General features: G+C 42.0%; 1 protein-coding gene across 10 annotated transcripts in view; it reads left to right on the top strand.

Annotated features, from left to right (window-relative positions):
• Positions 1-2,140: 2,140 nt before the first annotated feature.
• Positions 2,141-17,299, top strand: part of cbfa2t3 (CBFA2/RUNX1 partner transcriptional co-repressor 3) — a 42,312-nt gene continuing 27,153 nt past the window's right edge. For 2 of the 10 annotated variants that reach the window (XM_038701331.1, XM_038701329.1), the window contains exon 1: positions 2,142-3,046. In XM_038701331.1, the coding sequence (XP_038557259.1) occupies positions 2,842-3,046 (205 nt within the window). In that variant the 5' untranslated portion in view covers positions 2,142-2,841. The other 8 variants (XM_038701327.1, XM_038701326.1, XM_038701336.1 and 5 more) reach the window with 6 other exon arrangements.

Genomic DNA, 17,299 nt, shown 5'->3' with positions numbered 1-17,299 from the left:
CCCTAGTTTGTTTAGTGAAGGTTAACTAACTCGTATAAGATCGGATGTTGCTGGAGAAAATTCTTCTTCTACTCGATGCCATGTTGGATATAAGTGAAGGATTCTTTTACCTTCTTCAACCAAGTCCAGTTGCCCTTGATTTTAACCTTCATTGGATAAGGATTCTTTTAGTTTTTAATTTGTAGTTTATATGGGGCTAAGCATGCATTTAATCACTTCATTCCCAAATCAGTTGCGTTTAGTCTGTTATTCCTTGCTCCCTTTAATTAGTTTAGCTACGCCTCTTTGCTCTTTCTGTTCATATTTTTTTCCTCTTCCCACAATTATCTAATCAGTTTAAAATTTGGAGACAAATCCCTCTTGGTTCACATCATCCAATCAAGTGAACTTTCCACGTTGGTCAATGTTTCCTTCATTTTATATTTTTTTACCCCTATTTTGTTGTATACGTCCACTCTGCACCTGCCCCACCACCTGTTATGTACTCACGGCCGTTCACTTCCTGCAATAAGCCCATGTTTTCATTTTCATTTTGCAGACTACTCTAGCTATAGAGCTCTTCCACTAAATTGAAATAGTCTGTGGCAATATGCAATCAGTTATTGTGGGCGTTCAAATCTTTAAAAAAATGCAAAGTGCTCATTCTTAATGAGATTTATATAGACTATAATGAATATAAAATGTGAATATCTTCTGCATAAACACTTGTAAATGTGGGAAATCTCATTGGTTTGGCCACTGAAAATAAAAAAACACCTAAATTTCATGAGCTGTATACATTGTGGGTTTATAGAGAAATCAGTTCTATCTCTCCCCTCTCTTTATCTCTTTGTCACCCACGCCCAAAGACAGAAAGCAACATGAGTTTCTCTCACTTCCTCATGCTGATGACCATATGTGTGTTGGTTTCAGCCAGGCACTTGGCACATCTGTGTGCTCACATCCCCTCTCACTTCTCTCACCAGCACACTACTTCATCCAACAAAAATACATGGTAGTGTGTGTGCATGTGTGTGAGGCAATGAGAACTATTTGCTGTCATACGCACAGGCCACTCAGTCTGGGTTAGAGGTTAATGAGTCCTGGGGGGGTCAGAGGTCAAGGAGGTGCTGGCTACAATGTTGCTAGAGTTTCACATGAGAACCCCTTTCAGCTGTCCGAGCTTTGTGAAGTTTACTTTGGCATCTTTGATTCTAAATGTGAGACAGCAGTGTGTATTTTCCCAAAACAGGCATAGCCCTCCTTGCTTTTTCCCTGTTCGGAGCTTACTGTCATCCACAGAATATAGTGGAAGATGAATGAAAGTTCCAGATCACATTAAAAAGTTGAAATGACATGATCTATGACTTTGATTAAATTGAGAAGACAACTTCCCAAAAGGTCACCATGTATTAAGCATACATTTCAAGGTATCACTACAGAAAAAAAGCCACTCTTTTTGTGTGGTGTAGCAAGTGATACTTGATAGAAATAGCTACTGTACAATTACAGCAGAAATACAAGATTTACATCTTCATGTCAAAGAAACTTGCATGGCCCAATTCTTGTCAATTTCATCGGGATGTCTTTCATGGGAAAAACTCTTTATTTATCTGGAATGCATGAAATGAGAAGTAAACGTGGAGTTGGTGAGACAAGTTAGCCATGCCAAACTCTGTGGAACGAAACATAATTGTGGTGTTAATTCCTGGTGAATACTGGCGAAGAAGAACAACAAATAAAGTTGGAGCAATTCATTTGACGCTGGGAAAGACAAGTTACACACACACAAATCAAAAAGGATGAGCAGATGAATAAGTATTTGGATGGGACAACAGTAAGCGTCATTATGGCCACTGGGCAAGGTGCACAGAAGCAAAGGATCCTGGGAAGGAGGCAAAGGAGGTTAACTTAGAATGAGGATGCAAGGAGGGAGGGAGTGGCTGCTGGCCGCAGACACATCTGGTTCCTGACAGAGGAAGCCCAGATGGAGGCCTTGGTCCTGCTGCCTGCTGCTGCATGCTGCTATCACCGCAGCCAGCACTGCTGTTTGGCCTCCCAAGGGGCTGCAGCCCTGCAACACCCAGAAATACACACAAAGTGTAAGATACTAACACACACTTCTCTTTTAAGCTGCAGTGGCAGGCAGGGCAGGAGGAGGGTTCAGATGAGAGCACAGCCCCTCAGTCAGAGCCACGAAACAAGCTGACCTGCTACTGATATACACACACTCTCGCACACACTCTGCCGGAAGGGAACGAAGAGAGAGCGAGAGAACTAGATGAATGGAAAAGAAGGAAATGTAGATTTACACACGAGATGTGCTAAGTACATCTAAAGGGCACGGCAAAAGAAACTGAAGACAGACTGTAAGTCGTGTGTATTAACTTAAAACTATCATGGATTTTTCTAACGCGAAGTTATATGCAGACATGAAGCAAAGAAAAAATACCAGAGGACTCCAGGAACAATGATACAACAAGGATCAAAGTCTTTGAGGAGGTGAAAGTAAGAAGAGGACGCAACCATTGGTTGTTTCTGTTTTTTCTCTGTTCAGAGCTTAATTACAACTAAGTCATTTCATGGCAATTCAGTGGGTCATGCAATGATCTACTGGAGCCTCAAATGCAAACTGGCTGAACATCATAAAGCAAAATATCCTCAAGGACATATGGAAGAGAAAGTCAAAAAGGAAACCCTTCTAGCGTATTGGCATTTATAGAGACTTTTTCTGTTGATTGCCCTGTCAGTGTGCATACAGTTCTTTACACTAACAGTGTGTCACCTAAACCTTGAACCCCTTCACTTCACAAAGAAATTGGAAAGTTGAGATCGTGGCAGTGGTGATTTTAAGGTCCGAACATGTCTGCTGAGGTCCATTTGGAGCACCAGAAAAAGGCCGACCTGAGAGCTGGGACTTCCTCTGCTGCAGGGTTTGTTCCACGTGTCCCCACAGTCACACTGATCAGCCACAGAGAGGTGAGGGATAAACACACTGCCCACAGACCGCAGCCTGGAATCCTTGATCCAAACATGGCCACCAGCAGCCACTACAGATGTAGTGAAGGTAGGAGCTTGTCATCTTAAAGGACCTGTTTTAAGAAATCTTTTGGCAGTGTGTTACCGTGATGAGTGATGGAGGTTCCCGCAGCTGTCAGGTCTTCTCATTAAGTTGGAGTGATTGACGGATAATCAGTTTGTGTTGACTTAGCGGCACATGCTATAAGGACAATGTGAGGTTTCTTTGTCTTGCAAGTAGACCTGTTATTTGAAGCTGTGGCTTCAAGGTTAGAATGACATCAAACATTACCATCTAAATGACTTTTCTTCTTCAAAGCAATTATGTGTAAAATGATCTGTTTCCTAGTGCATTTAGCTTTCATATGAAACAAACTCACTTTAAAGACCAAACATGAATCAGGATTAAATTGGCCACCAAGTGCTATTATTCTCAACAGCATCCTCTTATTCTCATGTATTATGGTCTCCATTTAAGCTGTCAAGCACAAATAAACATTATCCACAAACGTCATTATAGTTAACAAGCCCAGTGGAACTGATTTGTCCTGTGGCACTAGAAAGGAAAGGGAAAGAGGCTTAAAGAGCGTAGGGTGGGTGGGGGAGTCTTCCTCTGGGCTTCCCCATACAGCTGCAGGCTTCAGGGAACAGAACTAGATTCTGGAGTTTCACTGTTCAGCTCTGATGACTTCATAATACACATGCAGGTCATGAACGTGCATGACAGAGGAAAAACTTCAAGAGAGCATTTTGCAGATAAATGAGGGATACTTGAAAGACATCCAGGAAAAAAAAGGAAGAGAAGAAAAACAATGTAATTGATTCTTAAAGCACTGAAAACAGTGAAGTAGTGCCTTTAGGTAAAAATGAAAACCTTCACTTAAATCAGCAATGGATTTGAGGAGAGTGAGATGCATTAAGAATCAGACATTAAAGGCCCAATTTTACAGACTCTAAATGTGTAGAAACTGTAAGCCAGAGCAAGGACTAATACCCAAAGGAGTGAATTACCTGCAGCGCCTGCCGTCTCCTGGCAGTAATGAGCTTTGTGAACGTTGCAGTGATAAGGGGTCTATAATTAGGCTTAGTCATAAGCATACCCCCTGTAATTCTGTGATAAAAACCCAGTAGAACTCTGGTGTCGGTGCTCCAACCTATTTGTCACACAAATACATATGCTGAGGAAATCAAAATGTGTCAATATAAACTGTAAACACAGCTCTTTGTCTCAAGTAGTTTACCTGATGTATCTGTTGGCCTGTGTGTGGGTGTATAGTCCAGCGATATGTTCACATTGTATAGAGAAGTAGTAGTAATGTATGTGTTCGTGCATGTGTTCGTGTGTGTGTGTGTGTGAGGTGTTGTGAGCTGCAGCATAGGCTTCCTGTGAGGGAGCAGATGTCGCAGAGCTCAGGCACAGCTGCGACGGGCGATAACCGCGGTGGCAAGAATATGTCGGCACACTGGCTCTTCTCCCTGGGTCTTATCAGCCGCGCACAGCATCCAGACACACACACACACACACAAACACACACAGACACACACATACATACACAAACACACACTCTCATATAGACACTCTACAATAAGGAACTGCCACCCAGCACTAGCACACCCTCACAGCAGGCCCAGATAGGGGGAGGAAGGCAATGAGAGAGATGGAGAGAGGAAGAAAAGGAGCAAGGACTAAATCAAGGGACTTTGAGGGAAAAGGTGCAGTGAATCCCTAACAAAGCCTTGGCTCATGTCTGCTGTATCATAGACTTCATAATTTTGTGCCAATCCTAATCCTCTATAGCTGTGAATGGGCTATTCTTTACAGTTTCCTCTCACAAAAAGAGATAACTTTCATGTAACTACATAAGTATATACTGTAACTTTGTTCACGCAATTAGTCAATTTGGGGTTGGACCACCACGCATACATACTGTTTTATGATTTTGTGGAAGATTTAATATTTCTTCCCTGTTCTGCATAAGTGGTTTGTCTTGCAGTTTTGCCAAGTCACCATATCTCAGCAGTTAAGCTGATGAACACTGTTATCACGACCAGAATGACTGACCAGAAATTAGACACATTTTGTAATAACATTTTACAACCTGATTGTACATATGAAAATCTTGCTTAATGATGACATCACAGTACTTCTGGCAGTGATGCAAGCAAATGAGTGTGACAGATATCATTAAAAATGTGGGAAAAGATGAGGGTTGATAATGATGCAAGAAGGAGAATAAAAACTGGGTAAATAAGGAATGGAAAAAAGTGAGGAGCATGTGTGGGAGGACAGGCAAGGTGGTGGTGAGAGGTGTGTGCGTGTGTGTGTGTGTGTGCGTGTGTGTTTGTGTGAGACAGAGAGAGAGAGAGAGAGAAGTTACCCTCTCTATTTCCTCAGCACCAGTTTTGTGGTTTCTATGAGGAACAGATGTTCACAACTTGATATAGTGCCTCATCCCCCTCCACTCACTATCTCCAGTGCCAGCACCACCAACTGTCTGCATACACACAAACACGCACTCACACACGCACGCTCACACACTAGCGCACACACACACTGTCTCTTGGGAAAGACAGTGTACATAGCAGTGACTTTCTCATGTGAATGCTTGGGGACATATTCACCTACATACTTTTTAGGGACTTTTTACTGTCCATTTCCCTCTGTGCTCAAGCTGCATATCCTGTTCTTGAGTCAACACTTGATATAATCAGGTGTCACTTCCTCCTTTGTCAGTTTGCACTTCTGTTGGTCAGCTGTGACCCTACATTCAGTGCTCTTACTCAGCCTAGCAGTCACTGTAATATATCCTCATTTTCTATGTTCTTCTTCATCTCTCAGGAAATAAGAGATGGGCCAATACATGAGTGATTTGCTTGGCTCAGAAATTAAGGCCTGTAAGCATATTAAATATTTAAGAATTGTGAAATATAATTTAGGCATTGCATTGGGCCATACTTCGCTGTTTGCAAAAAAAACCCCAAATTGGATAAAAGAAATCTGAATAAAAATAGTCAGACATACTGAAACAGCTACCATGATGCATTGTATAGCGTTCTTATTAGAGTCAAGTGTTTCAATGGACATCATTCTTTCCAATGAGCATGGTTTGAAGTTGAATTCCCATTGTGTCTGGAAGATTCAAACAACCCACACTTTGCTGCTCGATTGCAAACAAAATGTCAGGGGGGGTCTATGGGTGCAATTTGTAAAAGCAGCATTCCAGCGTACGTGCTTGAGTGGGTGGGTCAATGATCCGTTACACCATGTTGTATTACAGAAAGACTCTCTGTCTCATCCTCTTTCATAATATTGTGGAGCAGCTTGAGCACACATCAAGGATGTTAACATCCAAACCAAGAGAACAACATCCTCTTAAGGACGCTATTCAAGAAAACTGTGTTTAAATTACAAAACTCATATGATGCATGTGACTCAAAGGGAAATGTCTCAGCACAAAACCAATCATTTGTATCAGCATTTCAATCAATATAACACAAGTCAGTTACTTTTCTCCCCCTGTTTTGATCGAGTGAGATGTACTATTTCCCCTTTCATGACTGCCTGGAACCTACAATGGTGACTTTAATGGCAACTAACATAAGAGTGTGGTCTGTTGAAGGTGCACAAGAGAAGAGAGGATAGAAGAAGAGAGAAGCAGGGACACAATGGGTCTTGCGTTCCTTTCAGTCGACTCAGGGCCTTATCTCATTTCAACACACTAGCCTGTGACTGCCACTATAGGAAAGGATTTACAATGTGTGAGTGAAGGAAATGCTGCAAACTTCTCTCTTTCTTTCTGTGCTTTAACTCTGATAAACACACACACACACACACACACACAGAAATAGTCATTTCCATACCAGCACAATGACCGAATGTGGTCCTTGTATCTCAGTGAGTGCTCAACCATCCTCGAGGTGCTGTCAACATAACAGAGTCCAGAGCAGGGTGGGGGTGTGTTTGTGAGGTGACAGAGATAGAGGAGTGAAAGAAAGAGGAGACAAAGCTGTTTTCGTCATTAATGCCATCAAAGGGACTTCGAGTCGCGGTATTATGGCACAGAGAGTTCATCAAGGCGAGCTCCCACCTTGTGTGTGTTTCATTGTGCATTTTATCAGGTCGGCCACATGGAGTGTCAGAGCTAACCCGGTGACCGCTCAACAAAAGGCCAAATTAAGAGGAGTGAGAGGCTGTCGTACAGGGAGGCTGACAGGTTGACTGACGCCATTCCCGAGGAGAATAGCATCCTGTCAATCTTGGAGCTGTCACCTTGACAGGAATCCTTTCTTTGGATGCAACCCCCATCGCCAACCTTTCTGTCACTCAAGACCACACACACACACACACACACACACACACACACACACACACACACACACACACACACACACACACACACACACACACACACACACACACAATCACACACAATCACACACACACCTTTCCTTTTCAGTATTCTGCACAGGAAACAAATATTCCCCCTACAGTAACATACTAAGGAGACACAGACACATTTCAATTCGTTCTCATCTCAGCGCGTCATTACTGACGTCTTCAGATAGCGTGACAAAGCGTAATTATTTGTATGGTGCGGACTGTATGATGTATGTGAATGTAAAGTCCACATGTGTTACTGTTGCTTACTGCAGCCTCATGCGGCACTGATGCCCAAGACAAATTTCCCTTCGGGGACAATAAAGTTGATCTTATCTTATCTTATAAACCTGCATTCTATTGAACGGCCAGCAGGGGGCGACTCTTCTGGTTGCAAAAAGAATTCCGGATCCATTAGAAATAATGGTAAAATGACCCTACTTCTCAGTTGATTTATTACTTCAGTGAACACTTTCCTAAAGAGTTTATGGACTCAATCGCTAGTTTCAGGTCTTCAATAGAATATGATGTTCATTTAGTAAATTATGGTCCCATTTAGAGGAAAATAGACCATAAATGCTTCAGGGTGGGATTATCTGTGATTGACAAGTCATTACTATGGTGACCTTTCAATCAGGCTAGAGTGACTCGTACCCACGGCACTGTTTAAATTTAACCAGCGCCGTTAAAAAAGCGTATTACGAGTCGGCTGTTCACTTTCTCTGGTAAGTACATTTAATTTTAAGACTGAAGTTTGCTAGACAAATTGTCAGCCCTGTTAAAATGACAGTTAAGATGAATTACAGATGCACCTAGCTAAGCAAGCAAGCTAGCTCCACACCAAGCTAGCCATTAGCTTGGTTGCAAAAAATCAACATGGCGCACTCTATTGGCCAAAAACTTCAAAACGGCAGTTCAGAAACCAACGAGTGATGTCACGATGACTACATCCACTTCTTTTATATATGATAGAGACTCACCCGAAGGTTACCTTCAGCGTCAAATAACTATGTTTTGTCACTTTTCTGAAAGCGTCGGTACTGGATGCCCTGAGATGACAACAGGTATATACAGAGCCACCTAGGGCTATAACTCTGAAAGAAAATATAGAGAGTGAGTTTCATAAACACTCCATCCGTCTCCTTGACAATTGTACTTCCACCTTGGTATGCAACACACGCTTCCTCTGACAGACCCATGTAATGGCCTGTGCATCTGTTTATGTGTGTAATGTTAGTGTATTTCACTGTTTGTGTTTGTGTTTGACTATGTTTACAGCAGCAGCTTTACAGTAAATTCTCATTAGGTTACCTGAATTTATTCCTTCTCATGGGCCATGCGGGAAACTGTTATGTTCCAATCAAAGAACGCTGAGGGCTTCCCCCTGCACACTTGTTCACATTATTTAATCAGCACTGGAGCGTTTTTCAAAAGTCCTCCATATGAAAGCAGCATTTGTGTTCGAGGCTGGCGAGGCTGGTGGGACTGGAGTTAGGGCAGAGCAGCTGTCTGTGTGTACTTTAGAAGCTCGTTCTGTTTGTTCTGTAGACACAGGAGGGGTCAGGAGGGTGTCAGCTTTGTCTTCTGTCCTCCTCTATGGCTATGTGTTTGTGTGTGAGTGTGTGTCCACCAGAGGGAGAGAAAGGGCAGGTGGGTGGAGCAAAAGCACTAACAGACCAGAGTGGACAGGTGGAGGATTCTCACTACAGAGGAACCAGATGTACCTGCCTTTTTCCCTGTCCCTCTCCGTACTGTTCTGTCTGCCTATCTAATTTGTGTTATTTATTTGGTGGTAGTGCACATTAATAAACATTACTGTAAATGTGCCAAAGTCCACCAAAAGTCATTTTTTTCATCTGCAGACTAAATGATTAATCTGTCATTTACAGTGATGCTAATTAATGTGCATTGTCCCTGAAAATAAATAAGTCAGTCCACCCACCTGTCTATGAAGGACTAGCCTGACATCACAAAGAAACCTTTATACATTTTTACAAGCTCACGTGCAGACAGTCTTCTGAATTGATTCAACAGAAAGCTGTTCATGTATATTTTCCAGTGCTGCACAAAGTAAGTCTGCAGTCTTATGTACTCAATTTTGCTTTCCTTGTTGCTCACGTCGTCCTGATATGAGGAAACAGCGGCCCCCACGGGCAGACAGCGGGACAATAAAACAGTTGTATTTTCCTCAGCTCTTACTGCTTTTTGATTTGACCTTTTTGATAACTGAAATAATTCGACAGAATTAAAACAATTCTTTAGGCTACACTTTGCAAGCCACGCATTCATGTAACTTATATTATTTACTATTCTTTATTAGCCTATGATCCCTGATTAACTTCCAAAGGCGTTGATGCAGATATCGTTCTGAAATATAGTGCAGTAGTCCTATATTTAGCCTCCAATGATCTTAATAATATTGTACCAATATGAGGTTATGTACTCTTCAGTTTGGATCTTCTTCAATTTAGAAATTTTGAGAGGATTCCTGTACAATATATGCCTGCTCTTGTCCCTGATGGTGCCCGAGAACGAGAGAGAGAGAGAGAGAGAGAGCGGGGGAGGAGGGGGCATGGGGGGGTAGGAGCTCCAGATGGTGTTTAAACGCAGACAGAAGGCTACAGCGAGGACAGTGAGAGGAGGAGGAGAAAGCCGCGTTACTGCGTACAGTGGGCCCGTAAGCTCCACTCATCAGTGAAGACCAAACAACAAGTCTGAAGACCCGACATTGTTAATTTACGGGAAAAGTAACCTTAAAATATGCTCAACTGACTGTGATTTTCCACGGGAGAAGTGAATCTTTTACAACACCATCTGAAGGCAGGTCGGCGGAGGATCGGCGCGTCGGAGGAGGAGCAGGACCACATGAGAAAACGTGGTAGTCTGTCCACAGGCTGCAAAGAAACTGTGTTTTTAAATTGATCCCACCGGATGTATAAGGACTTGTTCCTGACACCGCGGACTGTGGCTGAACTGTGAACTAAAGAAGAAGGGGGTTAAAGTTGTCACAGGAGGAATAGCAGACGCACCCTGCAAACAAGAGGAGCCGCATCTTAATCATTTGCGTTCTTACATGGGAGACGCGAGGATTTGTGGACTTGACATCAGAATAGAAACCGGTTAATAGTTTCGTCTGCTTATAACAGAACAGAAAGGACTGCGAACAAAAGGGACGTTTTTGCAGCTTTTTTTTCCTTTTATTTCTTCTATCTGGGATAGTTAAAATGAGCAAGAGAGCGGATTTACATGACTGGGACAAGTTATGACTTGTTCACATCACCTTCAACACTGAAAAGCTGTTTTCTTAAAAAAAAAAACAGACTGCAAAACCAAAGACATCACAGTGTGCTTAAGGACCCAAGAGCCCTGGCTTTGATTTTATTTCTGCCCTTTTCGATATACCTGAGAAGAGAAATACCTCATAATTTATTAAACCTGGAAAGTCAAAACCCCTTTTGAATTCCCAAAGGAAAGTTAAACATTTTCTTTTGTGCTAGACTGTGGCTTCTGCCCCTCTTTGCTCTCAATATTCAAGAGCAAAAAAAGGAGATAACACCTGAACCGCACTATTTAGCAAAGGCTTTACCTTTATTTTTTTCCCAAATAATGAGGATTGAGACTATCTAAAACCTGTTTTAGAAACCTTTCGGTGTGGATTATCACCGCTACAATTACCTCAGCTTGACCTCGACCTTCAAAAAGTAAGTACAACCTGCAAACTCGACTGTAGGCTATTCAAGCAAATCATGGGGCAATCCATTTGTTACTGGTGTGAATTGTTTTCAAATGCAAATGGTTTGCTAGAGCGTAGGCCTATATTCTTTTTTTTTTTTTAAATAGCCTAGTCCTTTCTCGGGAACATTTGTTACAATGGAAGACGTGTTTCATATTTAAAGGCTTAGACAGCTGAAATGTCTCAAGTTTTACCACGTTCTGCTCAACATGATGTTCGCAGCTCTGGTAGAGCGGCGTGTTAATCTGAAGGTGAAGACAAAACAGGCTACTGTTCATATAGGCTACCTACCTATTCTCCAAAATGTTTCCCCCCCGCATTTATCTTTTTTTCTTGTAATTCTGCCTACTTTAATTTCATCCTTTCACATATTAAGTTGCCTTCAGTCGGTTTGGGACACTGAATATAGGGACAATGCGTTCTCTGAAAGTAATAGCCTAGTAAATGATCGTTTCTTATTTAATTGTTGCTTATAAAACGGCATATAGGCCTAGATGGGGACATGGGAGCTGCCTTACATTGCCCAGGCATGCATTAAAGTGAGTTTGTAAAAATATTAAAACATAATTATTATTAGGATAGTATTATTTATATTATTCTTACTATTATAATAATAATAATAATAATTATTATTATTATTATTATTATTTATTATTATTAAAATATGTGTACTTTTTTTTTACTTTATAGAAGTGAAGGAAATGTTGTGAGAGAGCTGAGGTGGCAGAGAGAAATGAGAGGAGAGACAGAGAGAGAGAGAGAGAGAGAGAGAGAGAGAGAGAGTTCATGAGTTGTTTGCTCCATCAGTCTGTGCTGCACATCAAAGTGATGTTGAGACAAAGTGATGACACAAAATCTTTGGTCTCTATGAACTTGTTGTCCACCTGGACTGGATGGAGGTGATGGGTGTGAAGCAATCATTTTAGACATTTACCCTTAACTGAACTCCATGGTGCCTCAAAACAGCCACCAAGTTGTTTTACCAACTTGTGGAGACAGAGGTAGGGGGAGTGTTAAACAGGAAGACTCTGGCAACCAAAGGAAATAAACACAACTGAAAAGTGAGTAAAAAAGCTGAAATCATGGTGGTATAATTGATAGAAATCCTTGTGACTGTGGGGACACTCCCTGAGGCAACACAAGTCCAGCTTAAGGTTTCTACCCCCAGTTGAACAGCCTCATCAGCGCACTCTTCTGCCTGTGAGTGCAACAGTAAAACACTCAGGCCATTTTCTCTGCAGGACACTGCCCTGTATAATTGGCCCTGGTAAATATCATCTGAATAATTGAACAGTTGATAATAGTCTTGAACAATGGATGGCAGGTTGCAGAGGTGAAACCGCAGTGCAGACACCCTGCCTCACCACACATTATACCTCCGCCACCACCAACCGAGCATCTCTGCCTCTTTCCTTCCAAAGCTGGCTGCCCCATCGCTCAGCTGGGCCTGGCCAGCCGCCTGCTAAGGCAGATGTCCCCACTTCATCATTAAGTAGCTCTCTTAAAAGGCAGGCCACTGATTATGACCCCAGCCTGCAGAGTGTTTATTCAGTTCCCATCTACCACAGGTGCATGGTTGGGACGTCTTCTGTTTAATATACAGAAGGAAACATACCACAGGATTTTAAAAGACAACTTGTTTTCTTCAGCAGAAACTGCATCAGGCAAAGCCACAGAGAGTCAGAGCAGGGTCTCTGCCATTTAATGACAAATGCAATGTTATATTTCCCTTTGCTTCATGATAAGTTTTCTTGTTTTATTATTCTGTGATTCATTGCTGCTATTTCAGGCACATCATGCCTAATGTTTTATTGTCAGTGTATAATAGGCACAATGTTTGTTGTACTCTTGCATGTGCCAATGTTAACCAGATAGTTTATCAGTGAGTTATAAATCAGGTGTTTAACAAGGAAAATGCAGGAAATAGTGAAAGTCATTAGTATTTTTCATCATCTCAGTCTAACAGTGTCTGTGTCCGGTGGTTGTCTTTTTTACCCGCACCTTGACTGTCTATACTGTCACTTTATGTTGCAGGATCTGTACAGTTTACATGTTTACTGTACGAGTGTGTGGGCTTGTTGAGTGCACTTTGTGTGTGTGTGTGTGTGTTTGTGTGTGTGTGTATGTGTGTGGTAATTATTGTAATCTAAATGCGGGCAGTGCAGGTGAAACTGGCTGTCTCCTAATTAATGAGTGGAGCAGATGGCCTCGAGTGGGCGGGAGCTGCAAGCGCACAGTGAGCCGGTCAGGTGGTCAGCACAGCACAGACACCTGGGCCATCGCAAACAAGACAAGCCAAGCGGTTGACATAACCCAAAGACATCAGGCTGGTGTGTGCGTGTATTTACTTGTCTGTGTATGTATATGTATGATTTTCCTGAAAGTCAGCAAACAGATATATACAGTATTAAATCTTATATTAAGTGATCCCTTGAAAAGGAGAAGTATCTACTCGTGACCCCACATCATGCACATCTATCAGTTGGGAACTGTTGAACCAATGAGCTTTAAGAGGTAAAACTATACATGAAACAGGGGAAAAAAGAAACATTAGAGATGAGGTAAGAATAATATACCAAAATATACCATTTTGTGAAGCAGAGTATTTTTTCTTCTTCTTTCTATTAATCAAATCATCTCTTGAGATGATTTAATTAATAGATGGCCATCTGAACACTTAGGGTTTTACATCAGGTGGTTTATAAGTTCTTGCAATGACACAAAGTTACACAGTGCATGTGTAGCCTATTTACTTTATGTTTGTGTGTGTATATTTTAAGAAGGAGTGAACCGCCCCTCTACTAATGCTGTATTCTTACGCAAACAGTACATTAATTATTTGTGTAAACAGTTCACATTTGTGCATTTGGACATGTATAAATATGTTTAAGGTATCCATTCTAAGTGAAATGTACTCAAAAGTGTCTATTTATTCATGACACATTTCGTCACCCAAAAACAGAGGACTTTTTTTTTTCTCAGATTAGCTGATTGTAGGAAGTCACACAGCTTTGCCTCCAGGGTGAGAACATTAGCCTTCAATAGACAAATATAGTTTCAAAATAAGAGGTGGAACGTACAGCATGTGTTTAGTTTGTGTCATGGAGAACAAATAGATTTAGTATTTGACTTTTGGTAGTTGTTCTTTGATATTGCTGTGTTCAGGATGACAAATTAAGCCTGTCTTTTGCAGCATCGATGCTTAGGCTACAGCAGAAAAATTGTGTACTCACTGCACAGTTAAAGTAAGGTTAATGAGACCAGTATGTAAATGTGTGTGTTTTTGTGTAAAAAATGGGAGCAAGTGAGTGACTTAAAGAGTGATGAAGTGAATCTCTATGGTTTCATTGCTGTTTATCCTAATACACAGTGGGAAAGACCCGTGTGGTTGTGGCCACAATCCTCTGTCACGTGTGTGTGTGTGCGTGTGTGTGTGTGTGTGTGTGTGTGTGTTGGTCTGCTCGGCCCTGGTCTGTTCCACATGTGTTCGACATTACTGTGACATGGCTGCCCAGCTTCTCAGGGGAGAAGGAGAATGTCAGAGACTAGAGCGGAGAAAGGAACAGCTTCCCAACATCTGATGGAATGAGAAACACACTTGCTGGAAGGCTGGCCTGCTAACGCCACAGCGTGGGAGCAGAGCAGAGGATGGAGGCCAAGTAAAACCCCAAATGTGTGTGTGAAATCACCCTTTTCACTATTTTCCTCATTCACTTCGCAACATGTGCACATATCCGCTCAGATTCCCAAGATTAACATACAGTAAACACACTGCTTGTTAGTCACAACATTGTTTCACATCCACTGGGATTATCAGGTGTCTTTTCTCCAGACTTCCATGCACGCTGAGCAGGTGAAATGCTCCAATTACTTATCTTTGAAAACTCACCATTTATAGCTAAGTAGTATTTCTAGAAAGTATTTGCTGAATTGACTCTTCATTTTACCAAAATGACTTCAATATGCACCATTGGCAAATTGCACCCTTAATTATGCATTTCAAAAGGAATGCACATTTCTAGGGTAAAGAAATACTCAATCATGAATGTGAATGAATGAATGAATCATGAATGTCACAACACTGATTAATCCACATGTACCGTGCATATAGCTGACAGCAACAGCTAAGAAAAAACAAATGCTTCCTTATCCTGCCCTTCTTGTCTTGTGCCTATTTCACCTCCTACTCTCCCTCCTCACCTTTCACTTCCTCACTTGCCCACTGACCTTATGTTGACCTTCTTCTGTTCCTTCTCCCATTCTCTCCACAACACCTCCCGCCCTAACCTACTTCATGGTAGGAAGTGTGTTCAGATCAGAGTCAGACATAGGAAACAGCTGGGTTAATCTACAGTAGCACCGAGCTCTGTTTTAATCAAGCCAAATGGACAGGCCAACAGAGAAAATGGGAAGTTCATATTGTCACCGCTACCTGATATGACCAATCCCTCCCTTTCCTTCTGCCCCACGTCGAGGCCTTTATCACAGACAGGGAGTAAACAAGCACAAAGGAACACAGACTGAAGTTATTAAGGCCTCCACTCCAAAGCAGTCCTCTCTGGACGTCTGAGAAGTGCTGCAATGGAGGAGCGTGCAGGCCGAGATTGGGAAGGAATGCATGTCTTTCACATTTACGCTCTCTCACTCTCTGTACAGTATTTGTGAAATTAAAAAGCCGTTATCTCATGGAAACAGATCCTGTGCCACACAGATGGTTCCGTCTCTCTTCAAATGGGAGGCTGAGCCACTGAGTGCCGTTGTGTTACCAGTTAGTTGTGCAGACCTTAATCTCGGCTCCAGCCTTCCTTCCTCTGCCTCACTGTCTCTCTCTTTACACACCCGCATGCAGATGCAAACAAACGCTATCCCTTTAGATGTAAGCATTGCCCATGTAAAGTACCAATTTCACTAGGACAGGGACATTTTACCAAGGTCAGAGATTTTCTTGATATGTCAAAGAGTAGTGGTAATTTTGAGGAGTGAGTTATCGCCTGGCATTTAATTTCACCAGGAACCTCAGCAGTGGGTAGGGGTTGTGTTTGATAGTTTTCATTCAGCCTTTTAAAGTACTACCTCAGGGAGAGATCATCCCATTAGTAATGTGCTCTGACCTTTGCCCGTTATCATTTAAGGTAAGGGTCCCTACATACATTGTTGTGATTCACAGACTTGTCATAGACTTTCTGATCGCATTAACAGCACATTTCTAAATGAGGCAAATGCTGTGCTATTGTTACCAGACGATCATTTATGAGGATGGACACAGGCTGGTGGTACAGTTAGAAATAACATCCATGTTTACCTGTGTTTTAAGCATTTAGTAAACAAAAGTGTAATCCTCAGAGCCTTCTCTAAGATCTCATTCAAGCATTATCATCTGGCACAGCTAAGATTTTTACCTTGATGTGTAGTGTTAAAAAATAGATTGTATTTTTACTAATACCTGTTGTGTTCAAATTGCAGGTTATCGAACAGCAACCTAAGAAGGTCTAACCATGATTGTATACAAGGTTGAGTCTATTTCTGCTTGATTTAGCTTTAGTTTTCTTGTCCAAATTACAGAACTGTCACTAATCAACCTTTTAATTAGTGGCATTGTTAATGCAGCAAACTTAGGACTGAATGAAAATGAATACTGACATGTTATAATAGAATTTCTCAAACTTCCTGTGATTCACAAAAGAACATTTCCTTTCTAATAGCAGCACTGCGGCCATGACATGACAGCGGGTCATGTTAATTAGCCAATTAGCTAACATAATCAGCATGTTATTGGCACCACAGTGACTCTCTTTCTTCACCTGCTCGCTCTGTTTTTGTGACGGCGTCCCGTAGTCGGTTCGTGTCCCAGAGGAGTAGCTGGTATTTATTTCAGCAGCTTCCAGCATGAGCTGACTGTGGGCTAAATGGAGAAACTGTCAAAGCTTCTCTCTAACCTGTCCAATCCCCCCCCCATTCTGGTTCCCAATGGTTTGTGTGTGCCTGTGTCAATGTGTGTGTACGTGTAAAACCTATGGGGATAATACAAAACACCGTACCCATGCCTGGCTAATGTCAGGCACTATTGTTACTGTGCCTGCAGGCCAAATGAAGAGGCATGAGAGCGCTGGCAGGCTGGGGAGCAGTTCAGGCTACAGACAGTTTTGTCAGCACTGACAGCTCCATAGTGACAGAGCAGACATTTAAGACTG

This window comes from Micropterus salmoides, unplaced genomic scaffold, assembly GCF_014851395.1.
Source record: "Micropterus salmoides isolate LMB-PRFRI ecotype aquatic unplaced genomic scaffold, ASM1485139v1 Ms_hic_scaffold_6, whole genome shotgun sequence".
NCBI lineage: Eukaryota > Metazoa > Chordata > Actinopteri > Centrarchiformes > Centrarchidae > Micropterus > Micropterus salmoides.
Note: the sequence above shows the minus strand (reverse complement) of the source record. Positions and strands in the feature narration are given on the sequence as shown.